The 27,828-nt window shown below is 39.2% G+C and overlaps 1 protein-coding gene and 2 pseudogenes across 2 annotated transcripts; all 3 read left to right on the forward strand.

The window, feature by feature from the left end:
• The first annotated feature begins 5,179 nt into the window (after window positions 1–5,179).
• Window positions 5,180–6,315, forward strand: LOC148041103 (peroxidase 2-like). Its single transcript, XM_087675351.1, has 2 exons — window positions 5,180–5,967; window positions 6,100–6,315. Exons 1-2 carry the CDS (start codon window positions 5,623–5,625, stop codon window positions 6,313–6,315), a joined length of 561 nt encoding a protein of 186 aa, XP_087531477.1. The 5' UTR covers window positions 5,180–5,622.
• Window positions 6,316–6,593: 278 nt separating this feature from the next.
• LOC148041104 (peroxidase 12 pseudogene) lies at window positions 6,594–7,915 on the forward strand (annotated as a pseudogene). The gene is made up of 2 exons (XR_015690436.1): window positions 6,594–6,765; window positions 7,360–7,915. The product of XR_015690436.1 is annotated as a peroxidase 12 pseudogene (transcript).
• Window positions 7,916–26,686: 18,771 nt separating this feature from the next.
• LOC148041105 (uncharacterized) lies at window positions 26,687–27,520 on the forward strand (annotated as a pseudogene).
• The last annotated feature ends 308 nt before the right edge of the window (window positions 27,521–27,828 follow it).

The raw sequence follows: 27,828 nt of genomic DNA on the forward strand, positions 1-27,828 counted from the left end.
ATCAATCTTAAAAAGAAAATCGTAGTTCCTTTTATCCATTAAAGAAATTTATTACGTGTTCACGGTGCATGAAACAAATCTCAGACTTTGAATCTAACTCTGAAGGTCTCTTAATGCATATTCATTTTTACAAAAAAAAAATCCAGCACATGCAAGAGTGACAACTGATTTATTTTATTACAAATTACAATATGCATGTTCAGCACATGAAGCACGTATAATGTGAATGGTAGGTTTATTTTATTTTATTTTAACATTGTGTGTTGAGTGTGGATGCATGTGAAAAAGGTGATTCGATGGTTCATTTTAGCAATTAAATGTGGTTTGTGGTGCACTAAAAAGAAAGGAAAACATTGGATATCTACATGGTGTGTAAATGCACCTTAATTTGAATGAGTATATGAAAATCGACTGATGGAGAGGAAACTCTAGCAACAAAGTAATCCCAAAATATAATCCAACCAAGTTGAAAATTGATAATATGAGAAAAAAAATACTTGTATTTTTTACGATTTCTTTTGGAGACAACTTTACTTTTTTATTTTGCTTTTCTAAAGTTTTTTTTAAAAAAGAACAAATAAAACCAATGAAAAGTACGGATTTTGGGCTATGATCAATCAACGGTTTGTGTGTTTTTTTTAAATTAAATAATATTGGGACATGTAGGATATATGTTAACGTTGGTTTAGTTCGTTTGATTTGATTTTTTTTGGGCAATTTTTAAATAAAAATGTGAAAATAATACATCATGAATTGTTTTAATTTGTTTGAAATTTTTTAGCAAATTTTTTTCACTTTTTATGAATTATAGGGGTTTTTAAAATTTTTGGTTGATTTTATTTTAGATTTTTTTTATTTTGGGAATTTTTAATTGAAACTCAATATTTTAAATTTTTAACTTTATGTGTATTATTTTTAAAAATATTTTTTGGGGTAAATTTTTATGTTTCTAATGTATTTATTTGATTTGTAAAAGATTTTTAATAAATTGTAAATAAATTTTGAAGGATGTGTGAATTAATAACGGGAATGTGTGTACCCGAATTGGTACGCTATACACGAATAACACTCTGTGGGTGCCTTAGTATGAGCAACACAACATTCATATCCTCACTTGTGAAGAATAGCAAATCAACCTCGTAATACACACGAACGCAATAATCCACGCACAAACAATATTGAACGAGGAAAAAAACACCCAGGACCGCACGTGTGTTGCACGAGATAGGACAAGGGCTATAGTGGTCGATCGCTGGGTATTAGATGATTGGGTATTCCCCGGTATGGACCAACTTGGGAATAGGGGGTAGGAAAAGGGAGCATTAGGGGGGTTGTATTTAGAGGGGGATGGGGGTGTGGATGGGAAAGGGGGTTTGGGAACATGTGGGGGAAATAGGGGATAAGGGGGGTTGGGGAAGGAGATGGTAGGGGAGTAGAGAGTAGGACATGGAGGAAGAAGGGGTGGAGAAGGAAGAGGAGGGGGAGGAGGATGTGGAAGAAGGGGAAGGAGAGGGTGAGCGAGGTGGGCATGTGTGGTTGCGAGGGGGGGGTAGAAGGGGTAGGATAGGGCAGCGATGGCACGCGGGGCAGGGTAGGGTAGTTGGGGGACAAGCAAGGGGGGTAGTGGGGTAGATGGCAGGTAGGAGTAGGATGGGTGGGGTAGAGCACTACACAAGGCAGAGGAGGCGAGTGTTGGGGGTGCTAAGGAGGTGGACGTGGAGGTTAGAGGGGAGGGAGGAGGTGGGGTGGTGGTGGGGGGAGAAGAGGGGGAGGGTATAGGGAGGAGGAAATGAGAAGAGGAATAGAGGTGGGGAGAGGAGCACAAGATGAGGAGAGAGAAGAAGAAGAAGAAGAAGAACCAAACTGGTGAGAAGTAAAACAATTTGCGATGCTAGGAATGAATGGAAGGGGAGCAGCATCGCAGGTGGTTGCTAGGTGTCGAAACCGATGACATGCATTTGAGACAAAAACTAGGCGGTTAAGTGGACACACACAGCCATGAGACAAAAAATTCACAGATTCGAGAAGATTTGTCAATTGAAATAGAGTGCAACAAAAAGGAAAAGTATTTGATTAGCGGGGTTTGATAGGGTTCTCATGTCAAGATGCGGTTCTGGTGGCAAGAGGACACATTCACATAGGAAAAACATAAAAAATACGTGTGAAAAGACCATTAAAATTTAGTAACATGAAATCCTTGTGCTACAAAAAAGCGGAGAAAAAAGGAAATTTGTCCAGTTGGATGCATAGCTCAAGGCTATCCAAGCAATACACCATTTTGATGAGAAAAAAGCATGTTCACATTAAAAAATATTAAAAATCATGTAAGAAAATACCTACAATAATGCAAAATTGAATGACGATCAATCTATGCATTGGAATGATGGACTATTAAAAAAATATATTTGAAAAAAGGAAATAATTAGGGCTATAAGATCAAACTGCATTTCATGTGTGAGCAAGATACGTTCACATGGAAACACATTGCTACTGGTCATGCTTATAAGGTAACCTTGATGAACAAATATTTTAGTATGGTTAGCATAATCATGTATAGGTTCAACAAAGTATTGAGGCCCTAGCCCACTATTGATAGAAAAGCCTTTGAGATCCTTAACATTCTACCAAAATTGTCTAGGAGAGCAAAAGGGCCAAAGATTGAGGATGTGACATATCTCTACCCAACAAAGATCATGTCCCAACAAGAGTTTGCCAACAAGAAAAACCGCAAGAGGTCATAGAATATGAGGATGAAGTTTGCAAGAGAAAAATTGATGTGCTTGGCCCTATCAATTATAAGAGAATGGGTGAGGTGAATGTGCAAATGGTTGTCAATGTTTCTTGCACTTCTGAGGAAGAGAACTATCTTAGTATATCTCGTGAGGACAAGTCCATGCTTGTTAAAAAAGATATTCAATTGTCAGATTCTGTAGTCTATTGTTGCATAAGGTAAGCCATTTTGACTCTCAAAAATTTTTGTACATGAAATGATGGTGCTATTCATTGCAAATAACACTCCTTTGGTTTTGTTATTGGTTTTAGGGCGTTGATTGCTTCGCTCAACCTAGAAATCTCTAAAAGTATATTTATTGTTGATCCACTGTTATTCGTGGAATTGTTTTCGAGATCTGGTTCAAACATAGAAATATTTATCAAAACGTTTGATTCCATCACAAATTACCATTTTTTTTTCCTTACATCGAAAGGTATGCAAATTTTCAAATGGGTTAATGTATACTTCTTTATCGTATTTATTACTTACTAATATTTCACTTGGCAGAGGATATTGGAGTCTCATATATATTGTTATATTCACCATAGAAATTATCCTCATGAACTCTCTTAAGTGGTATCCATGACCAAGCAAAAATGTGTCTTTAATGAAATACTACTTGCTTTTTAGTTAATTTTTTATTTTATGTGATTATCTTTTTTAGTAGCATGTTTCCATTTGTAGTGCTAGGAGGCTCGTGGCTACCTTCTTGGACACCACATATGAGAATATTATTGATCCTAAAAAACTATATAGCTCTCTCCAACAAGAAGTATCTTGCAAAGTGATACACATTCTTGTGGATGGAGAGTGATTTCCATTTGTGGTGCTAGAAGGCTCGTGGCTACCTTCTTGGACACCACATATGAGGATATTGCTGATCCTTAAAAACTATGTAGCTCTCTCCAACAAGAAGTATCTTGCAAAGTGATACACATTCTTGTGGATGGAGAGTGATTTCAAATGTGAACATGACAATAGATTCAAAGATACTCAAGATAGATGGGGTGAATGTAAGCCTTTTCCATATTTATTTTTTTAAATGAACCATTTTTTGAGTTTTCCAACTTGTTACATTTTTTCTCGCAGTGCCAAGAGTACCTTGATTCATATATGTGGTGGATAAGGGAGTGGTGTATTGAGTGGATTTGGGATAGGACAATCACACTAGTCAATCTCGACTCCCCTCCACAAAAATCTTCAACTAAGAGTAAGGACAAGGGCACGCCATCTAGAAAGACTAGCAATGTGACCTCCAAAAAGAAAGGAATACCAACACTTTTCCCTGTGAAGTCTCATCCATATATTTTAAGAAAAGAATCAAGGAGTTGCTACGACAAGTACCTCCTTGGTCTTTCTCGCACAAGGAAACTTACATTTATATGTGCACCTACATTGACAACTTAGCATGTTTGTAAACACGTGTTTCTAGACATGAATATTAATGTGCTTATAGAAATGCCTAACATTCTTTTGCTTAGTTTAAGATGTGCAGTCAGTTAGTTCCCTAGTCTTCCTTGTTTTGGATGCAATTGAACTCCAAACGAGTAACTCCTTGGACTTTCTTATACCAAGGAAACCTTGCATTTATAGGTCCATCTAAATTGCAGACTTAACACACTTATGGACACATGTTTCTAGACACGAATATAAATGTACTTATAGACACTCTTGGCATTCTTTTGCTTAGTTTGAAATACATGTCAATTTGCATGCCTATAAGCCCTATTTCCTTGTAGTGTAAAATCATATTGATATCCTATTAAGGTTTGAAAATTGGCCATCCTAAACTTTAGGCTTTGGAATCCTAAAATTGCTATCTATACAAGACGAGAATGCATATCCATGGACAATGATAGTGGAAGTATGTGATAAGCTAGCAAGTTGATGACTAGTTTGCCACAACCATGATAAATCTTTTACAACAATGCTTGAAAAAAGCACGCTACTCCTTCTATTTGAAGGAGTTTTACACTATCCTTCCCTTAATCACTCTCCAACTTGTTCTCAATCATCAAATGCCGATTATTTAATTATTCAAGACTACCAAGGCCTCTAAGTGACCAATGTCTCTCCAAAATTAGGAGACTATAAAAGGTGCAAGCTTATGGAAGAAGAGAGAAAGTGGTTCATGGGGAGAGGTTAGAACTTATTTACGAGGCTAAGACGCATTGAATGCACCCAATATCAAAATCTTCATGTTCACTTTTCTGTTTTGCCGATCTTAAAGTAATATACCGTGGTAGGGCCATTGATTAGCACTTTCTACCAACCAGACGAGGACACTTGAGCAACATGTATGTCCGGAAACAATTGGGTAGCTTAGGAGAGGGTATTGGAGGAGTATTATTACGAGTATACGAGAAGACGAGGTCCATGTTGCCCCGGCTGTCTGCCTTGCAAATAGGAAGAAGGCAGACCCTGATTAAGGCCGAGAAGCTGCATCATCTGATCCATCGTACGCTCGAGGAACTGTTCAAGCTTTCCATAACAAGGCCACGAGGCCGAAGAAGCGGCAGATTCCCACGATGATGGAGGCAACGATGAGTCACAAGCCCGATCCACGCACGCACGCGTTGCCATCATCATGACTGGTACTGTCAAATTGTCTGATCGCTTCTTCGCGGAGACTCAATCAAGAATCGACGCGAGAGAGAGAGAGAGAGAGATCATCGCAGGTTCTCGCCCATTATAAATTAGGGGCTCTGAGAAGAGGGTATTAGTGCACAGGAAGACGAATCTAGGCTCCGTATTATTAAAGCAGCTGCTGGACGGCAGTCTCTCCTGCCGTATATCAGATTTAGGGTTAGGTAGTCCGCCGCCCCCCGCGCCCCCACACCTCCAATAGCATGGTGTTATACCGGAGAGATGGTCGGCTCGTACGTGCGCCATTACTGATGCTGCTAATCATCAACGTGAATGTGCTTCTGATGATGGTGGTCTCAATCATTTGCGGATATTCAGTGGAGGCCAGCAGACCAGCTGATATAAATATTCATGTCGATCAATACAAAGAACGGAGTAGTGATCTTCATTTGAAGCCTGCGCCTCCGGGCCTCTCTTACGAGTTCTACAAGGACTCTTGCCCGAGCGCTTACACTATCGTGGAGGAGCAGGTGAAGGCCGTCATCCGTCAGAACCCCAGCGAAGCTGCCGGCATCCTCCGCATCTTCTTCCACGACTGCTTCGTCCAAGTACTGCCTACCTGCTCACTCCTCCTTGTCCTTCTCATTCCTATCTATCTATTATCATGCAAGCTTCTTTAACCGTTTGCACGAAGCACTTTAGCACTAATCAAAATCTTTCATACATTGCCCATGATGCAGGGTTGTGATGCTTCCATCCTGCTTGATTCACCTATCACAGAACAAATTGCTACTCCGAACAATGGATCGCTACGAATGTCATCATTAAATATACTTGATGAAATCAAGGAGGCAATAGAGCTTTCATGTCCTGGGATTGTTTCATGTGCTGACGTTATTTCCTTATCAACTGCAGCTGCAATTCATTTGGTAGGCAACGAAATTGTTCTAAAATGACATTTCAAATAAATTATTGACTTAAGTCTCAAGAGTAGTAGCTACACTCTTTCATTCTAGATATCTCCAATGTGTGATACATGCATTCTAGCACATTATGTTGACAAGCTTAAGGTATACATTAGGTTTAAAACAAAACAGAATAATGGATTTTGTGGGATGAATAACAAGTCTTGTTGCTAGAAAACTTGAAGATGTTCTAGTTCTTCAACTAAAGGAAATCACATCTATTTCTATCTTCAAAGCTATGATTTTGGAAGTTTTGCTTCAAAGTTGAGATGTTTAAGTTGGAGTGGATGTTTGCAACCACTGGTCGACGTGATAGCAATTCTGCTGCATCCAATCAAACAGTGGTTGCAAACATTCCACCTCCAACTTTAAACATCTCAACTTTGAAGCAAAACTTCCAAAATCATAGCTTGGATGTTATAGACCTTGTTGCATTATCAGGTACATTTTGTGGCATTTGCATAGTTTCTAGAATTAGAAATCATTATTTGTAAGTTTAAATTGTTGAAAATATAAGTGAGACATAATTTTCAGCATTGGAAGAAATTTTATCGAAGGATTTGTATGTCATGAGTGTTCATTTTGTTTTCTTGGTAAGCTTATTTAAATATACTATTCTATGCATGCATAGAAAAGGAAGCTTGTTGGACTGTGTTCTTTTTCGCATGAATGGAACTAATAACCTTTTGTTTCTCACATGAATGAAATTAATGGTTTTTTGTCTTTACTTTTAAGGCTTTTTCTATTCTAATGAATAGGTATCCTAAGTCATGGAATCATTTATGATACTATATACTTTACATGGAAAGCACAACTCCTCAGATTCTTTTTAACTATATATTGTTTTCATCTTCTCAAAGTATATTTATAGCACTTTTTTTCTTCTTCAATAATGTTGTTTCAAACTAGTACTAAATGTGACTTTACAAACATGTAAGAAATAATCACATTACGCTACATGATTTATTTTCTTTTTTCCAAGCACATTTGTCCTTTGATTGACTTCCACTAACAAGTTGAATATGACAACAACAGGAGGACATACTATTGGACAAGCCCATTGTCGATTCATAGACTCCCAAATCTCCCCCACTATTTCAACTGATCTTAATCTAGAATTTGCAAATCATTTATCTCGTATTTGCCTTCCAGAAAATGACTCTACTAGGGCAGAGTTGACAGTTCAGCTTGACCTCATCACCAAGGACATCTTTGACAATAGTTACTTTAAGAACGTGTTGGCTAAAACAGCTACATTTCACACTGATGCCGCTCTTTTGAATGCTACTGACACAAAGGAATTAGTGGAGGAATATGCAAAAGATCAAAGAAAATTCTTTCAACAATTTAAAATGTCCATGGTGAAGATGAGTGAGTTAGGTGTGCTTACTGGTAACAATGGGGTAATAAGGAAGAAGTGCTCTCTACCAAATTAAAAGCATGTGTAAAGCCAAGTATCGTCTGTAGGATTGGAGTCTCTAAACTTTATTCTCCACTATGTGCACTCTATGATCCAATAAGAGATTTCGTGAATATCCCATCCTTTTGTGGTCTAATTTCGATACTATGAATGTTCATTCCAAATGTTTCAGCATGGATTGCAACACTTTCATTTCTACCATAATATGATTATGAAGACTTTGTTCTTGTGTGAATTAGACACTGATCAAGTTCATTTATGTATGCATTGAAACTCAACCAATAGATCTTGTCCAAGTTATCTCTATTATTCTAGAACATATATGGACCATAACACTATTTCTTTTCAACCATAATATGCATTAAGTTATAAGAGGTTCTTATGAAAATAACACACACATCAAGTTCACACATACAAATATAGCTTGCCTAATGCATGTCTTCTATTCCATATATGACACAACAATATATGAGATTACTTTACAATAAAGGGCATCCAACATAGGAGCCTTATTGTATAGTCAAGGCTCTCATATGCTTCATGTATTACAAGCATGTAAGTAAATATAATTATGAAAATTACTTTAGTGAAATGTGACAAAACTTATGTAGTGGGGGACTCGCTTGAATCCCTACAGTGAATACCCATAATAGAAATAGGAGAATCTTGCATAAACACACAAGAAGAGAGATGGATCACTACAAGGAATGAGGGTAATACTATTTAAAAAATCTGGATGTGAGGCATTAAATATTTGATACCACAATGTGTGCCAAAATATGTGGCAGAATATGCGTCAAAAAGTACACTAGTATTTACTTGTTGTGAAAATATTGGTGCATATATTCATAGATATACTGATGCTATTTAAAATATTTATAGAGAGACATATTGGCACAATACTAGTGCTAGTAAAAAAAATAGCATGATTGAAACTTTTCTCTCTTCCTCATTTTGGAGTTAACAAGTTTATAGGAATGGCCAACATGCTACCTCATGTTTTTTTTTCTCCTCCTCACCATTTTCTCTAGGAAAAACTTGCAATGTAGATTGTGATCACATAAAGTTGGTGTTTTCTTTTTTAGGTAATGTAGAGAGAGAGAGAGAGAGAGAGAGAGAGAGAGAGAGAGAGAGAGAGAGAGAGAGAGAGAGGAGTGTTAACCCCATCTTAAGCAAGCAAAGTTGTAAGGGAGTGCCCAAGAAAAATGAGGATTAAAGTTTTTATCCACATCAATTAAATTTTTGTAAGCTAGATAATGGGACTAGTTAAAGCTAAGAGCTTGCAGGCTCACTACCATGCAACTTGTAATAACTTCTATAGAGTAGAGTCCTAGTTAGCTTTTGTTCTTTTATATTGGAAAAAACCATCATAGGGTCATTTGAATGGGCCAACTTCTTATAAGATTCCTTTCTCTAATTTTTTATTAACTACTCTGAGCTTTCATGCGCTATTGAGAGAGGGAGTAAGAGAGAGAGGGAGGGAAGAGTGTGATAGTGAGAGAGCAAGGGACATGGTGTGATGTTCTTGGTGGTTCTCTACTCTTTCCTTGTCTTTGCATCCTTCTCATGATGGCAACATGAGGCTAGTGGTGGGGCTAGGCATCTTGATTGAGAGCTTCTTGAAAAAAAAAATTGCTTGAGGATTGTGAGATACCCTTTGGCTTGCAAGAGACTACAACAATGATTGAGTTCAATGTGTCTTTACTAAAATTTTAGTACTACTAGTTGTTGTTACTATTTGTGAGGATAGTTAGTGGTTATAAGTAAAGATGTGAGAGACTAGGTGAGAGCTAGTGTACTTCCAATGGTGAAAACTCCCAAAAAAATACAAGATCTATACTTGTTCCATTATTGGGGACATTCATGACTCAACATTTTTGTTCCATGGGAGGGATCGTGAAATCAATAGTCCAAAACACTCGTGCAAGAGAGCGATGGTAGATTGATTTTTTCTTGCACGTGAATGGTTTTTGAAATATATATGGTTAGGTTAAGAGGAAAAGAGAGAGAGTTTGTGTTGATGTTTTCTTTTGCTTTGGTTTATTGAAATCTATTATTGAAATGTAGTTTTAAGTGTGAATAGAATAGGTTTAGAGATAGGATGCATGTTGAATACTAGTTTGAAGATCTAGCTGGAGAAGAACATAGAAGTCCAAAGAGTCAAACATGAGTGTTTTGAGAAATAATCATAGGATAAGTTATAACTTATATATGCACACATAAAGTAGACTATGTGTGAAAAGTCCTAAAAAAGTTCAAAATGTATCTATCTCTTTAGAAGATAATTGTGGCGTATTAGTAGTGAATGAAGGAAGAAGAAGAAGAAAAACGGTTAAGCCTCCATGTCTCTTGCTATTGACCCTTCCATTGCCCATCCGTTTCTATTCTTGTCATTTGGTATGAGAGTAGGAGTGTAGGATCAAGGAGCGAGTCAAATTAAGGTCTACATTGAGTTGAAAACTTGCTCTCCACCATTAAATAGGCACTAGTCTTTGACTAATCCACCCAAATAGGTACATTAGATTTTGGGGGGTGTCACCTTATAGAAGCCCTCTATATAATGTGCATTCAAAGGATATTTTAAAAACACATTTTTAAAAAAATTGTATCATTTTATATAGACCTTATGTGAATTTTGGAGGCAATAGTTATACCCCTAGAATAAATCTAAAATTCAAAGAGTATGCATTTTCATAGCCCCTTCTTTATAATTCAAATTAAAGCATGATGTTGCAACACTTTAGCCATGGAATTTTCATTATGATCTAAGTGGATATTTGGACATGATAATATGACAAATGCTTTGCAATAGATCTATGACATATCTATATACAAAAAGCTTCAACATCCACATGTCCAAAGCATGCCATATACACAATATGTGAGGTTCGTTGATTGTCATACGTACACCACCTCTTGTCCTCATTCTGCCTTGTTTATTCAATGTTAAATATTTAACATTCTCATCATTCTTTTCTCTCTTTCTCTCCCCCTTCTCTTTGTGTTCAACATTTACAATCAATGCATGCATACACTTTTCCATCACTACATTGTGATGTGGTATTAGAGCAAGTTCGATGCCAATCAGGCATAGATAGATCTGAAATGGAGGATTTGGTGCAACACAAAGGCTACGTTTTTAGCATATAGGCATATTGAGAGGGATGCACATCAACACATGGCTCAAGCAAGCACAGATGGGTGTGAAAGTAGGCTTCTTTGATGCTTGTTTGTGCAATAACAATTGTCAAAGTGTGAAGAAGATTGCATTTCAAGCCTTTTCAAGAAAATTTGAATATTTATCACCTCCCACAATAAAGCTCTTTAATTAATGAGCAAAGAAAATCTAAGCCAACTATCTTTTTAGAGTAAGACAGGGACTATCCAGCTCATACAATAAATTGTCAGCAAAATAGACATATCATGTGTGAATTTGTGCATTGCAATGGTCACTTATGTATTTTATTGCCAGAGTGTGCAGACTAGTTGCCCATTTTACAATTTTGTCCAACTTGTATTATTGGGCTAGCTAACTTGTGTCAAACATGGATGTAGCAATGGAAGCATCAACACAAGGATAGAAGGAAAAAAAAAAAAACACAGCAAGGAAGATAACTTAGAAGAATGTTAAGAAAATGGAATCCATATACCAAACACGAGATAGTGGTGTACAACAATAAGTCATTAGTTGCACATGCAATGGTACCAACTCCCTCTCTCCTACAAAACTTGTATGTGATAATGAATGATTGAGGAGAAGTTTGAATATAAAGAACAAAAACATGCCATAAATGGCAGTAGATTGACCATCATAAAATGCCCAAATAAACATTATAATTGTCACAATAAAATGTCTAAAATGCCTAGAAATGTCAAGCATGAACTAGACTCACATGAGCTGACTAGATTGCTAACACCCTCTCTTAGATCATTGGTGATTTGATACAATAGAATGATACAATGATAATGACTCATCATAATCCATACAACAAAAACCACCAAAATAGGACCATGGATACCCAAGTAGTGGGTGATGAAGCCACCGCCAAGGTGCCCTAGAGAGAACCTAAGTGATGATGCGGAGTGTGCTATAACCAAAAAAACAGAGAAGAATCATAACAAATCTCTATGTCTATCAACAATGTCTCGCAATATCATACAAGACCATCCTATCAAAAATGCCTCTAAACGTAAGTGACCATGGATTTCTTGCATTTGGCCAAGATCACCAAAGTGTCTCCTCATATAAGCTCGGACTAGGAGCAAATACCACTCTCTATGAAATAATAACACATCATGAACCTGGATGTCAATCCCACCTCTAAGATTTCAAAACCTACTAGACTTCAATTGATGTTTCAAGGACATCCCCCTTTGGAACTTGTGCACTTGTATACCTATATAGATGAGGCATACCTACCCCATCTCACCACCCACTCACATTTCTTGTCTAGAACTAGATACTCGTGAGGGATGATCGCATCATCGGTACTAGAAAACATGAGGATGCACCAAGCCCTTCCCATGGTATCTGCCTTCCTCGAAGAAGCTGCTAATTCTTTGCAATCCTTGCACAAATGTCCTTTCTTGCCATAGTGATAACACTAGGCCTTCGACTTCTTCTTCTTCTCAGCCCTCTCAGAAGCTATAAAAGCCTCATTGGATCAACCGGACTATGAGGGAAGCCTCTTTTGTGCTCAAGAAGCATCAATAACATATATAGAAAACCGATGAGTGTTGATGCTGTCTGAGCATGCAAAGCATTGGTCACTCCATTAAATTCTATAGGGGTTTGTAGAGCACATTTCCCACAACATGAGCCTTTGGAAGGGCAAATTGCATATGTTGAAGTTGGTCATATATCTATGTGATATGATGTAAGAAATACCAAATCATATCCTTCGGCTTGAACTTTACCTGTTGGAGCTGTCCATATAAAGAGTAATCGCATGCATAGGTGAGGGAGCCTCATACAATATCTGAAGCTTTGCCCAAATTGAAAAAGTCATACATGCAATGATTTTGCTGGAAGAACTTCTTTGGAAATGTAGCAAAGAAGGGAAAAATATGCATTAGCATCATTCGTATCCCATGTGAGTAGAGCTTCTTTGTAATTGTCCTAGTGAAAATTATTTGGAAGAGGAGTAGGACGCTCACAAGCTTTAGATACAACATATCGTAGCCACTTCTACACAAACCAAGCTTTCATAACAACACTCCATGTGAGATAATCAGGGGCATGTAATTTCTCATCGATGTAACAACATGAGGGAGCCATCTAGAGATGATAGGAATAGAAAAGTATAGAAAGAAGAGGATAAGAAAGAGAGTATAGTCAAATCAAGAGCACAAACTATACGGCAGAGTTCACACAAAATGGATAAGGTGAAAATATGAACCAAACAAAGCAAAAATCAATGTGAAATATTGTCAGTCAACCTTGCATAAGCATAAGCAGTGAACATGCAGAGGGGTTGAAGTCAAAACATAGTCTAGTACTTGCAGTAAATGTAGTCATTCTACATAAGAATAGGTCATCTCAACCTGGTGTCCCTAAAAGCATATGGAGAACTACAATACACTAAGAAAAAGAGAAAAAATCAAGAAAAAATTTATCAGAAGATGATCATCCATGTTGGAAAATTAGTTATAGCAATCAAGAATGGGTCTAGTCTTAGCAGTTAAAAAGCCAAAACATGGACTTGAAACAATAGGAAATAGTAGCAAAAACTAGGATCCTAAAATCTAATACCATGTCAAAAGTAGATATAAAAATGGAATCATAAACACATGTTGTAATAAAATACTAAATGCAAGGACAAAAGAGAAAAAAAAACATAGAAGAACACTACAAAGACGAGAACTTAGAAGAATGTTCAAAAAATGAAATCCATATATCAAACTCAAGACAATGGCATACAACAATGAGTCAGTGGCTATATAGGCAATGGCATCAGCTCCCTCTCTCTAACAGATTGTGTAGGTGATAATGACTGATTGAGGAGGAGGAGCTTGAATATAAAGGACAAAAATATGCCATAAATGGCAGTAGGTCGACTAGCATAAAATGCCCAAGTAAACATCATAATGGCCATAATAAAATTCCTAGAAAGGTTAGGAAGCATGAACTCGACTTAGAAATGTTAGAAACAAAGTTTGTGGATGAGGATGAATATGAAATGCTAGCAAAAGGATTACAAGATACTCATGTCTTATCTATTGTTCAGGTAGATGTAGATGATGGAGAGAAGCATAAAAAAGACATTGGGATGACGCTACCACTTTTCTTCTAAGGGAAAGTATGCATACAAGAGTACGGTTTAGGGATATTGGCAAGGCATGACATGATTAATGGACTACCATTTGATCCAAGAGATAGTTTCTAGGCCACATGTATGATCGATTGGCTAAGTATGATGTGGTTGTTTGACCTAGAGGGCAATATGGCTGTAGGAGATTGCAGTGGACAAGTAGGGATGAACTAAAGATGTCTAAAATTGTTTTAATTGGGAGAGGATTAATAATGGCTGATGCATCCAGAGTGGACTTTGATACCTTGGGAAGGTTCCTACAAATTTTGGTTAATATGAAAGTTCCTATACCTTCAAGATATGGAGTCGATGTTTTTCCTGGGAGGATTGTATGCTGTAATGAATAGTCGCAGGGTGCACAAAAAATTTTAGGGGGGCTGATACCTTTAGAATTTGGTATTGGGCTTCCAACAGAGTTGTAGATTGCAATAGATGCTACAATTTTTCTTCTTAAATCTTGGCAATCTGAGTTACCATTTTATAGATACGAGTAGTTCTCTACAAGATGGTGTTGTAGGAAAATTTTCTAGACATGATAAGACTAAATTTGATGGATGTAAATTATTGCATGTGATATATGCTTTGATAGAGATGTTTGAGATTGACATGAGGGTACAAAGGATAGGGACGAAAATAAAAATATGTGAGAAAAGTGATATAGAAGAGGTAGATGTAGTGGAGAGCCACATAAAAGATGAGCAAATTGACAGAGATGAAGAACTTAAAAGAGGTGAAAGCAAGTTATCAAGGAGTTAATGAAAAAACATGTACGGATATGGCTACAACTATAAATTGACATTGGAGTGAAGATTGGACCGCTAAGCAAATCTTGATTGGATCATTCTTGTTGGAATAACAGCAAGACAAAATTTTAAAATGGATTTTATGAGTGACTTGGCACCCAAGAAGGCCGCTCTTCTTGTATTTGAATTGAGAGCTTATTGAACACGACATTGTACTAGGGATTTCATTGTTATACATAAAGAGAATAATGTACTACTTTTGTTTCCAAATATACATAGAGGATTTTGGTGTTAGTTGATTTTTCTTCTATCTTATATTCTAACTTTCTCATTCCTTGCTCATTCTTTGTACCCTTGTGGTTTGTGGCTAAACACATTATCCTCCAATAGGATGTGAGCCGAAGTCTACAAATAGGAGTATCCTATCCATGTTACAACTAACTAGGTGACATCTCCAATTGTTAAAGACCTTGCATTGATTGTTCTATAGTGTAAATCAACCTATTTCCACCACCTTCGCTATTGCATTTGGATCTAGACCACAACACAAACCTATGCTTGATCCAATGGACCCTTCATACTTGTTGGATGGGGATGCTGCCTATGCTATTCATCCCAAAGACTTAAAGACACTAATTGTTATTATGTATGGCTCTTGCTGAAATCATCATTTTCCCATTCTCTAACCATTTTTCTTTCTAGACTTGTGATCAGCCATAGCAATGTACCTATATATCTTCAAGAGAGGGAAGAGAGCTACCATTTCCCTCGCTTTAGTGAAAATTGACATGCCCTAGCAGATATATCTTCACTTTGCTTCCAAAATAGCAGAGGAACCATTACTATTTTTAGAGAATTTATAGCTCAAGGAAGGCTAGCTTTGTTTAGGAAACCATTATTTGTAGCTCAGGGAAGGCTCACAAATTTTGGTAATAATAAAACCTCCATCTTTCGAAAAGAATCCCTTTTTTGCAAGACCAATTCCCTTGATTCATACTTCAACCGAAATGGTAGCTTATGGGATCAGAGTGACCTTCATTAGGCTAGACATACCTATGTTTGTGCAAGATAGCCATGTTTTCAACCCAAGGGTCTCCTCTATAGCCGTGCAATATATTAGCCTTCTAGGAAATAGATTGCGCACTCTAGCCAGTATGTTTTCTATTGTGTTTTTGAACTAGGGTAGTAGGCTTCTCACTAGGCACCTCACCAATTTGGGTAGCAAACTTTACAAGTAGGTGGCCTATTTTTTAAGGCAAACAAAGTATCTTTATTGCTTTGCTTCACATTGGGTTTATACAAGATATGCAACTAGTGAAAAGGGTGATTATCAGAAATATTGGTAAAAGGCTAGTTGTGGATGAGTTTGTTGAGGGATTTGTAGGTCATGCTACCTATTATCTAGCAGATATTTATCCATATTATGATTAGTTTCAACTTTCTCTGGAGAATACAGGCCTCATGACCATGAGGACTCCATTAGGACTTGTCATGATGTGTACTTTACCATAAGGAGCTATGAACTCAATAGCACACATGATGAATGCCATGAATAAGGTCCTATGAGAAGATATTCCTATACTTCCTATGAACTTTGTTGATGATGTTCCTATTTAAGGTTGTGTAGAGATAGAGAAGAATGAGAGATTGAATGCGTAGGGATGGAGAAACTTTATTGTAGATCATATTTTTGATTGTGGATCAGGATAGAAGTTAGTCTTTGGTGTGAATAAGGTTCTTATTATAGGTCATATGTGTGGCTACTATGGCATGAAGCCTTCTCCTAATAAAGTAAATGCTATTGACAAGATTATAGAGTTCTGTTCTACTACTTTAGAGGATCCCCCAAAGCATATATGCCAACCACAAATGTCATTCAATAAAGCACTTGCAAGAAAACAAAGAAGATGTTGTTGCTTGGGTATCCTCCACACCTGCACAGGTTCCATTGGTGTGCTGATTAGAAAGGACTAGTGGAGAGCAATAAAGACAAGGAGTTTGGAGGTGGGAGAGGCAATTCAAGGATGGGCAAGAAGGGCAGATATGCAAAACATAGAGATGAAGGGTATACTGCAATAAATGTAGTAAATAGTTCAGAAAACATGTTGCCTAGGTACAAAAAGGGACTGCTAGACAAAAAGAGTGCCCATCCTAGGAAATGTAGCACAAAAGGGAAGTTTTTCCACCTAAAATAGATTACCACAACTTGTAAGACAGCCACCTAGTCCAAATAAAGGCCATCCTGGTCCAAATAATGAATGTCTAGATCAAAAGAAGGGTTGCCTTGTCTAGGACATGACTACCCAAATCTGTGGCACAACATGAAAAGTTGAAGATAGTTTCTCCTATAAAAAATGTAGGAGAGGGATGGACGATAGCATGTATGAAAATGCACACAATGAAGGGGCCTATTTCCACAAAAATTGTGCTACCTAGGGTAGATGAATACGAGCAGTCCTAAAACATTCTAAGTAGCTTGCACGGTTGTACAAAACGTATTTTGACAAGAGGCTATCCTTGCAGAATGTAGCCTAGTGTGGGCTAAAAACAGGCTGCCCTACACTTTTTGGTACTAAAATCAAGGTCCGCCGCATGTGTGGATGGTGTCCAGCCAGATTTTTCATGGACAGTATGTTTCTCTTCAAGATCTCTAACTCCCATGCATGGCTCTAATACCATGTGAGAGTGTGCAATGGAAAGAGGAAATGAACATGAAGAGGAGAAAAAGAGAAAACACATGAGAGGGAAGGAACAATGTGACTACAATTGCTAAAGGTACAAGGCTACAACAGTTAGCCCCAACACACATTGAGGTTCACATGTATGAGATGACCATACAAGACACACATGACTGCTAACAAAACTACCCTCTATGGTCATGTTGAATGGAGTGCCTCCTTGACACCTATGACGTTTGGGATTTTAATATTGTCCCTACACCCCAACCTATCATGGATCCCCATATACATATGGCACTAAACCAAGTATTGGTAGAAATTTCCGTCTACAAGCTACAAAAGCTATTTGCCTACTATAGAAGCATCCTATGCTAGTGGACTCCCATGTATCTTGCCACCAAATACCAAGTCCCCAACCCATCAAGTAGATGCATATAAACTCATTTGATCAAAGATGAGATAGAGAAAGAGATATTAAAATATACATAGGCCTTTAGAAAATGAAGGAGGATGAGTCTTCTCCAAACCTAGCAAATGCTTCAGTGCTCCTTGTTCAGGTCTCTCAACATTTTCCTTTGCTACTAGCTTGGCATGCTCCTAAACACCCACCCTCAATTGCATTGTTAGTAGATGAAGCTTGTTATAACTCAAATTGACATATCCATGAGGTATAACGTTCTTGATTGGAATCCTAAGCCCCTAGGATCAATGTTAATTCACCAACATCAACTCTCTATTAAGGCATTATGTATGAGATAGAAATTATAATGGCAAGAGAATCTCTCTCTACAAAAAATAGCTTGTCTTCTTTAGAATAACACATGGAGAAGCCTCCTAAGTACAATCTTGTGCTAATGAGAAGTACAACCTGAGCTTTTGATGAAGCTACATTTTCCTAAAGGCAAAGAGGGTGCCAGTAGGGATGGGTTACCAAAACAAGCTTGGCTTATTATATTGCCTTATCAATGCTTTAAATTTTTGGATTTTGCACCAACCTTTTGGAATCCATCCCATAAAGGTCAACCTATGGATTCCCCCTTTAGATTTTTGTAGATTAGCTGAGGGATCATGCACATCTTGATAGAAAAAACCAACATGAAAAATAGGCTAACTTTCAAACTTCAACATAATGCAAATTATTCAATCCTTGAGAAATATACCATGAAAGCTATTGTATCATTGATTGCATGATGCACAACACTATTTGATGTAAGAAATCCACCATTGCCACCATTGGAATATTGCATATCATGTCATTCCATGTTGACATTGCTAAAAGGAAAGTGAGTACAAATTCATGTGTAGCAACACTATGAAACAGGTCTTGAAAGTTCATGAGGGAGAACTTGGAGCAACATCACCATGCCCTTTTCCAAATATCTATTTGCAAAGAAAATGTCTCTCAAAATTAGGAAATCCTACTAATGCACTTGGAATCTTTTGAAGTCTTTTAAATATATTGATTGATGGGATCTAAAATGGGCTAGCACTGGCTATGACACTAGTTGGACCTCATTGTTAGATATGATCAATGCCCCACCCTCATTAGGTGCTACCAATGATCCATGGTGCTCAAAGTTGTAAGGCCCCCATTATGAGGAGAAGCCAAATGTGAGCCCGGACATTGGTTGAGTCCTGACTTGTATATCAGATGAGGTCTATGTGACCGGATGGCAAAAAAGGTGACTGTTGTGGGTCTAATCTTTGGGTTAGACGGAGTGGTTAAGCTGGTAGCAACTCGAGGCACATTGCATTGAGTTGCGTGGTAAGGGAGTTAAAAGGGGCCCCTATTGTGGGGTCCGGGGGCCGCGGAAGCGGCCCCTGGCTGGGGGGTCCCAGGGGGGCCAGCGGCCCCCCTGGCGGGGGTCCGGGGGCAGCGCCCCCGGCCCGATGGTAAAGGGAATATTCCCTGGAATATTCCCTGGCCGACTAGTGGAGGCTCATATGGTAGGTCGGTCAGCAGGCCGACCTAACGACCTTCGCGGGCTATAAAAGCTAAACCCCTTTCCCAGCCATCTTACACTCATCTTTCACCCAGTCAGAGTTGTTGTTCCAGCTAGCCTTAAACTCTTCACCTATCTTCTGTCTAGATCGCCATCTAAGCTTCACTCAGTGGAAGCGCACGGGTGGACAGAGCCATCTTTGTATCAGTTGTTTGAAGTTAAAGAATTTACTGATTCTCCTCTTATCTGTTGTGTACTCTCTATCTCTTTCTCAGATTCTGTTCGCTGCGCCGTGTAATAGTTTACATGGTATCAGAGCCCAGGGGGCTCTAGAGATCGGAGAGAGTGCAAGAGGCAAAGGCTTCAACAGCAAAGAGAAACGATGTCGACTCCGGGAAGCAGTTCTGGCGCATCAGGAAGCGGTGCAGGAGGTGGTGCTGCTGTACCGGCTATTCAAACACTGAGGATTCGTCCACCAACCTTCAGCGAAGGCAAGTTAGATGGTACAAACTACACCTTGTGGAAGTTCAAAATTACTACTATCCTTGATTCTTATGAGCTTCTGGAGACTGTGCTGGGGACTGACGCAGAACCACAGCCTACCCCCGACCCATCAAATCCTAGTGTGATGATTCCTCCGAATGCAGATCTTCTACGAGCTTGGAAACGAAGGAATGCAGATGCATTGTGTGCCTTAGTTACAAGCTGTTCTGACAGTGTTTTGACTCTGATTCAGCATACAACCAAAGCGTCAGAGGCTTGGAATGTACTAAGGAGTCAATATGAAACACGAAACCAAACAAGGATTCAAAACTTGGAGAATCAACTAGCAGCGGAGAAGTTTGCTGAAGGAGAGACGGTTGAAGCATTCATCACTCGGATTAAGAATCTGCGCGACCAGATGGCTGGCGCTGGGATACAAAAGACTAGCGAAGAGCTAGCTCGGAGGTGTCTTCGGATTTGTCCACAAAAGTTTGATGGACTAGTAACTGCCCTTAATACTCAGGTGAGACCTCAAGCTTTGACTTTTGAGGAGTTTTGTGCATTATTAATGGAGGAGGAGTTGAGGCTGAAAGCCCGAGAAGGAAGCAACAATGGAGATGCTGCATTCTCTGCCAATGCAAAAGGCAAAGGTGTTTCCTCCACCAAAAATGATGGTGACAAAAAGAAAAAGGGCGGCAAGAAGAAGTTTCAAGGAGAGTGCTTCTACTGTAAGAAGAAAGGACATGCGATTGCAGATTGTCGTGTCAAGAAGGCAGATGAAAAGAATGGTACCCTTAAAACTAAAGGGAAAGAGACAGCCAATACGGCTGAAGCAGAGTTGGAATTATTCATGGCGACCATTGAGGAAGTGTGCTCCTCGGCGCAAGAAGAATCTACCACTGACTCTTGGGTGTTGGATAGTGGGGCCTCCCGTCACATGACCAACAAGAAAGGTCTATACAGTTCTATGCAGCCTCTACAAGAATCCATCACTGTGACGGTTGGAAATGATGCTAAATGCCCTGCTGCGGGCACAGGTACTATTTCTTTTGTTGCTGCAAATGGTGAAGTCAAAAAGCTTTCAAATGTGTTGTATGTTCCCGAAATCAGAAGAAATCTCTTATCAGTTGCTGCCATAACTGATCTTGGTCATGAAGTGAGGTTCAAGAAGACAGGTGCAGAAATTATTGATAGTGCTGGCACAATTGTTGGCAAAGGAGAAAGGAGGAACAACCTGTATGAGCTAAGTGCTCTTACAGCCACCGCTGGAGTGGGCACAAGTAAGCTTTGGCATGAAAGGTTTGGACACATCGGATTTGCAGTATTGAAGGAGATGCAAAAGCAAGGTATGGTTGCTCACCTACCTACAATAACTGAATTGAAGGAACCATGTGTAGCTTGTATGATGGGCAAGCAACAGAGAAAGGCATTTCCACAAGAAAGCAAGAATAGAGCACATGCTCCTCTAGAGTTGGTGCATGCTGACTTGTGTGGTAAGATGCCTACACAGGCCTTGGGGGGATCTTCTTATTTTATGTTGATTGTCGATGACTACAGTAGGAAGATGTGGGTGTACTTCCTTCGTGATAAGGCTCAAGCTTTTGGTAAGTTTAAAGAATGGCTAATACTTGTTGAGAATGAAACAGGGAAAAGTGTGAAGAAATTTAGAACAGATGGTGGTGGTGAGTTCAACTCAAAGGAGTTTGAAGGCTTTTGCAAGAGCAAAGGGATCAAGCGTCAATTGACGACGCCTCACACACCTCAGCAGAATGGTGTTGTGGAACGCAGGAATCGTACCATTGTGGAGATGGCAAGATGCATGCTAAAGGGCAAGGGATTGCCTAACCATTTTTGGGCTGAAGCTGTTAATACTGCAGTCTACATTCTAAATCGGAGCTACACAAAGGCTCTCAAGGGAAAAACACCTCATGAGGCTTACACTGGTAAGAAACCATCTGTTTCACATTTCAGAATTTTTGGATGTGAATGTTATGCACATGTTCCAGATGAGAAGAGAAACAAGTTACAACCAAAAAGCAGAAAATGTATCTTCTTGGGTTATAGTGATGAGCAGAAGGCTTACAAGTTATATGACCAAGAGGCAAAGAAGATCATCGCGAGCCGTGATGTGGTGTTCAAGGAGGAGCCGCATACAGTGGAGGAGGAGAAGGCAAGGTCTTCCACTTTATCATCAAGCGAAGAAGTAGTCCACTATGAACCTGTCCCGAGAGCTATCCCTATCCTTAAGGAGGAGGAAGCATCATCTTCAGATGATGAGGAAAAAGTTCACCAACCTGACATCACCCCACCGGAAAAGCCATTGCCGCGCTGGGTGAAGCAGCTCTATGACCACAATAATCCTATGCCTGCATCTGTTGAGGAGAAGGCAGACGGACCAAGGAGGTCTCAGAGAATAGAGGAGCAAAGGAGGGCTTCTGCTCACATAGTCAACATGGCCTTGATGGTTGAGATTATGAGAGAAGTAAAGGAGCCAACTGACTTAGAAGAAGCACTTGCAGATCCATCATGGAAGGCTGCTATGCAGGCGGAGTATGACAGCATAATGAAGAATGACACTTGGGAGCTAGTGGATCGGCCAGCAAAGCGGAAGATTATTGGCACCAAGTGGATCTGGAAGGTAAAGTACAAGGCTGATGGTACCTTAGAAAAGTACAAAGCTAGACTGGTTGCCCAAGGATTTTCACAAGTTGAAGGGTTTGATTTTCAAGAGTCATTTGCCCCAACTGCCAGAATGACCACTATTCGCACGGTACTTGCAGTGGCTGCCCACAAGAAGTGGCCAGTGTACCAAATGGATGTTAAGTCAGCGTTCTTAAATGGTGACCTCAAGGAGGAGGTGTACGTGGCTCAGCCACCAGGGTTTGAGGCCCCCCATTCTGAGAACAAAGTGTGTAAACTGAAGAAGGCATTGTATGGGCTGAAACAAGCCCCCAGAGCATGGTACCAGCGGATAGATAGGTTCTTTTTAAACCTAAACTTCAAAAGATGTGCCTCAGATGCTAACTTGTATGTTTACAGGGATGGTAAAAAGTCTGCAGTGATTGTCCTATATGTGGACGACCTTCTTATTACAGGTGACTATGAAGATATGATCAACCAAACTCGAAAGGCTTTGAGTTTTGAGTTTGAAATGACAGACTTGGGCTTGCTGCACTATTGTTTGGGGATTGAAGTCTGGCAAGAGCCAGGAAAGATCTTCATCTCTCAGAAGAAGTATGCATGGGAGATCTTGAAGGCATTTGGCATGACCGAGTGCAAGGAGATAGCTACACCTATGGAGGTGAATGTAAAGTTATCCGTTGAGGATACATCAGCACTAGCAGACATTGGGAGGTATAGGAGGTTGGTCGGCAGTCTAATCTACTTGTGTAACACCAGACCAGATATCAGTTTTGCTGTTGGTGTTTTGAGCAGGTTCTCAAACAAACCTCATGAGAGTCATTGGAAGGCTGGGATGCGGGTGCTCAGATACTTGAAGAAAACTCTTGACTATGGTATCACATACAGTTTCGGAACTTCTCTTGTGGGGAACTGTGACTCAGATTGGGCAGGAGACATTGATTCCAGGAAGTCAGTTTCTGGTTATTGTTTCTCTTTGGGTTCAGGAATTTTCTCTTGGATTAGTAAGAAGCAACCAACAGTGGCATTGTCTTCTACCGAAGCAGAGTACAAGGCAGCTTGTTTTGCTGCATGTGAGGCCGTATGGTTGAGAAGGATTCTATGGCATATGGGAGTGCAGGATGAAGAACCAACTGTGCTGAGATGTGACAATCAGAGTTGCATCGCCATTGCCAAAAATCCAGTGTTTCATGCACGCACCAAACATATAGAGATCCAGTATCACTATGTGCGTGATTTGATGGAGGATGGGATAGTGGAATTGGTCTACTGTCCAACAGAGGAGAATGGAGCAGATATCTTCACCAAAGCACTTACGAAGGATCTGCTTCAAGTTCATCTTCAGAGACTCGGCATTGGGCCGAGGAGATAGTTCACCTATGGGTGGACATTGAGGGGGGGTGTTAGATATGATCAATGCCCCACCCTCATTAGGTGCTACCAATGATCCATGGTGCTCAAAGTTGTAAGGCCCCCATTATGAGGAGAAGCCAAATGTGAGCCCGGACATTGGTTGAGTCCTGACTTGTATATCAGATGAGGTCTATGTGACCGGATGGCAAAAAAGGTGACTGTTGTGGGTCTAATCTTTGGGTTAGACGGAGTGGTTAAGCTGGTAGCAACTCGAGGCACATTGCATTGAGTTGCGTGGTAAGGGAGTTAAAAGGGGCCCCTATTGTGGGGTCCGGGGGCCGCGGAAGCGGCCCCTGGCTGGGGGGTCCCAGGGGGGCCAGCGGCCCCCCTGGCGGGGGTCCGGGGGCAGCGCCCCCGGCCCGATGGTAAAGGGAATATTCCCTGGAATATTCCCTGGCCGACTAGTGGAGGCTCATATGGTAGGTCGGTCAGCAGGCCGACCTAACGACCTTCGCGGGCTATAAAAGCTAAACCCCTTTCCCAGCCATCTTACACTCATCTTTCACCCAGTCAGAGTTGTTGTTCCAGCTAGCCTTAAACTCTTCACCTATCTTCTGTCTAGATCGCCATCTAAGCTTCACTCAGTGGAAGCGCACGGGTGGACAGAGCCATCTTTGTATCAGTTGTTTGAAGTTAAAGAATTTACTGATTCTCCTCTTATCTGTTGTGTACTCTCTATCTCTTTCTCAGATTCTGTTCGCTGCGCCGTGTAATAGTTTACACTCATGCACAAAACAGACAACCCCACCACATGGCCCTGTAATACACTGATGTATACTAGATAGAATTAGTTATGCGTTTCTAGCTGATATGTTTACCTTCCCTTCTCCTCAGAGGGAGATCCCATAATATATATGTATAGTCATGCCTCATAACACAAACATAAGGGAGCTCCCCTCGGTTAATTGCCGCGGCTCCACTGCAACTCTCCTACACCTCAGGGATTGGCTCCAAGATGCGTCGCTTCAACATATAAAACATAACGCACAAACTCCACTCTTTTCTTATTTTTATACGATCTAGGAATATTTAGATCCTCACAATAGTCCCAAGGAAAGTGTACAACTGCCCTACAGCAAAGATTCCTTTCCACTCAACGTATAAGTCATGTCCTAGGAAGACAATTGCTATGCAATCCAAGTCTGATACTAGGTCATACATCATGCATAGTGCATATGATCCTAGTGCACAAAAAATATTCAACAAATTCTCATTTTGTGATGTGGAAAAAACAGTCATTTCATGATTTTCATTAAGCATATGCTTCGATATATGGAGACTAGCACCGATTCCTCGTGCTACTAGCCCCTTAAACTAAATTATCACAATTCTAAATAGAATGCACAATCAAATATTTCAAATATTCAAAACCCTCTTAGTCCTCTTAATCTCTTAACACCACCCTTTCACTCTAACGTTTAGGTTATGCTGCGCTGCATAGGTGTAGGGTTTTATTTTGTATGTATTTTCTATATAAAATGGAAAAACCATGAACTATGACACATAAACAAAGACAAAATAATGCCAAAATTCATGTCTTAGCTTTGTTATATAGCCACAACCATGAATCATAATTTTATAGATTTTTATAATGCGAAAATCCTATTTTTTGCCATTTTAGATATTTTTCTCTATTTTTTTGTCCATAAAAATAGATTATTTTCTGATTTGTGATTAGTGACTGATTATGATAGCTGAAAGATGTTTTTTCTCAAAATTTTATCCCATGCGCATTAATTTTCCTTGCCCAAAACCAATAAAACCTTCATTTTTATATTAAAAATGCACTTTTTGGGCTATAATTTAATTATTGCGACTATTTAGTATTACGGATTTGCATTTTTGTTATGCAAAACCCTCAATCATAATGCAAAAAAGCTGCAAAGTTTTTTTAATTTCATATGAATTGTTACAACTATATATATCATCTCTCACTTGACTTGGGTCTCACCTATATATACTAACTCTACATCAATATGAATCATTCTTTGGGAGCATGTCTTGTGTATCTCTCTTGTACTCTCTCTCTCTCTCAACATGGTATCAGAGCTATGGATGCGTAGCAACAACAAGGAAGATAAGTTGTTTCATTGTTTATACTTGATTGAATTCTTTGCACAAGTGATGATTTGATACATGAACTTGTTCAAATTAGAAGTATTAGTTAATTCTTGTTGTGCTCTCGAATCCTGTCAAAACCGCTTGTCAATCAAAGTTCTGGATCAAAAGTTATGACAGTTCAGGATTCAAGACAACAATTCTGCTCGAATCTGCGATTCTTTATCTAAAACTGTAATTCTAATTACAGTTTATTAATCCCCAATTATAGTTCGTTATTCACTCGTCTTTGTTAATGACGTTGATTAGGACAAGCAAACATCTTGCTATTTTTAGCGATGTTTTATTATCGTTCACATATTCTTTGCTCGACAAAAATTGCACTTTTCTTATATGCGTCATCTCGTCTTGCACGTTATGTCTCTCTATTTCGGCCTTTCTTTTTAGTCACTCAATACTTTTCGTCGTTCTTACGTGCATCTCCCTATTTTGATTGTCATGCGTCTCAACTACACTCGTCTTGATCATGGTTTGTAGATTCTGCGATCTCATCTTATTTGTCTTCTCTCGACATACAAGCACGGCCAATTGTGTAATTGTTAACGGATATCCGTCTGGCCAACGTTCAGTTCCCTTCTTCCAAGGACAAGGCTTTCCTGGGTGGAAAGCAAAGATGATATTAATTCTTGAAGGTGGCGAATTATTTGATATTGTTTTGGGCGACCTGTCTTGCCCAGTTCAACCTATTGATGTGATTAATAACAATTCTGTGATTACTGATGGCCCATTATTTGAACAATGGAAAATTGATCATACTGATTGGATTTGTTGTGACAAAGCGGCTCGTTGTTATATATTGTCTCCACTTCTTGACTCACTTATGTTAGATATCTTTCATCTGGAAACCTCTCATGCTGTTTGGGAGTATCTTATCTCAACGTTTGAGAAGAAATCGATCACCGAAATTTTATATCTCCAAACTTGTTTAAAGAATCTTCAATATAAGGTTGGTACTTCTATGCACTCTCATATTGAGGCTTTTAAAGACATTATAAATCATCTTGCTGCTGCCGGCGCTCCTGTTGCTTAAAATCATATTGTTACTTAACTTCTTCATACCATCAAATATCCTTTATATGACAATATCATCACTATTTTGTCTAACAAGGATGATATCCACTTTAACAAAGCATGTATATCTCTTATTGAATATTCTCAACGTCATGAGCATCATTTGGAAAAATCTGATGCTGTTTTAGTCACTCGCAAACAAAGGGATTTTGATGCTGCTTTTGTTGCTCGCAAGCGTCCTGCTTCACGTTTTTAGCAGGGTGGACGCCCTAATCACGGTAGTAAATCTTCTCGTCTTGCTTATCCTAACAAACATTGTTCTTATTGTGATAAGAAAGGTCATGTGGCTTCTGATTGCTGGGCACGTCAATATGATGAGGAGCATAGAGTTACTACAAAGCAACCTTGCTCGTCCAAAAGTTTTGCTCCTTTGTGATTATTGTGCACATACAGATCATCCATCTCCTCGTTGTTATAAACGCAGTTATGATAAAGAACGTTCTCGAGCTTATATTGTTCAACAAACTACAACTGATGATGATCATACTCATCAGGAGCTCAATTTTGTCCATCATGATATCTCTCTGGAAAAGGCACTTCATGTTCATGATAGTTCTCTATTCATCATTGATTCGCGTGCCACTGGAAACATGACATACCAATCGCAGTGGCTTCACAATTATCATTATCTTCCTGTCAAGAAGTTTGTTTACGTTGCGGATGATACGACTTGTCAAGTCAAAG

This window comes from Lygodium microphyllum, chromosome 1 (genome assembly GCF_053477565.2).
Source record: "Lygodium microphyllum isolate KBCC chromosome 1, Lygodium_microphyllum_v1.1.10, whole genome shotgun sequence".
Taxonomy (NCBI): domain Eukaryota; kingdom Viridiplantae; phylum Streptophyta; class Polypodiopsida; order Schizaeales; family Lygodiaceae; genus Lygodium; species Lygodium microphyllum.

Coding starts and splice junctions, on each gene's coding strand:
- LOC148041103 (XM_087675351.1), top strand. CDS start 5,623: ATGGTGTTATACCGGAGAGATGGTCGGCTCGTACGTGCGCCATTACTG. Junction 5,968..6,099: donor TCCACGACTGCTTCGTCCAA/GTACTGCCTACC, acceptor CCCATGATGCAG/GGTTGTGATGCTTCCATCCT.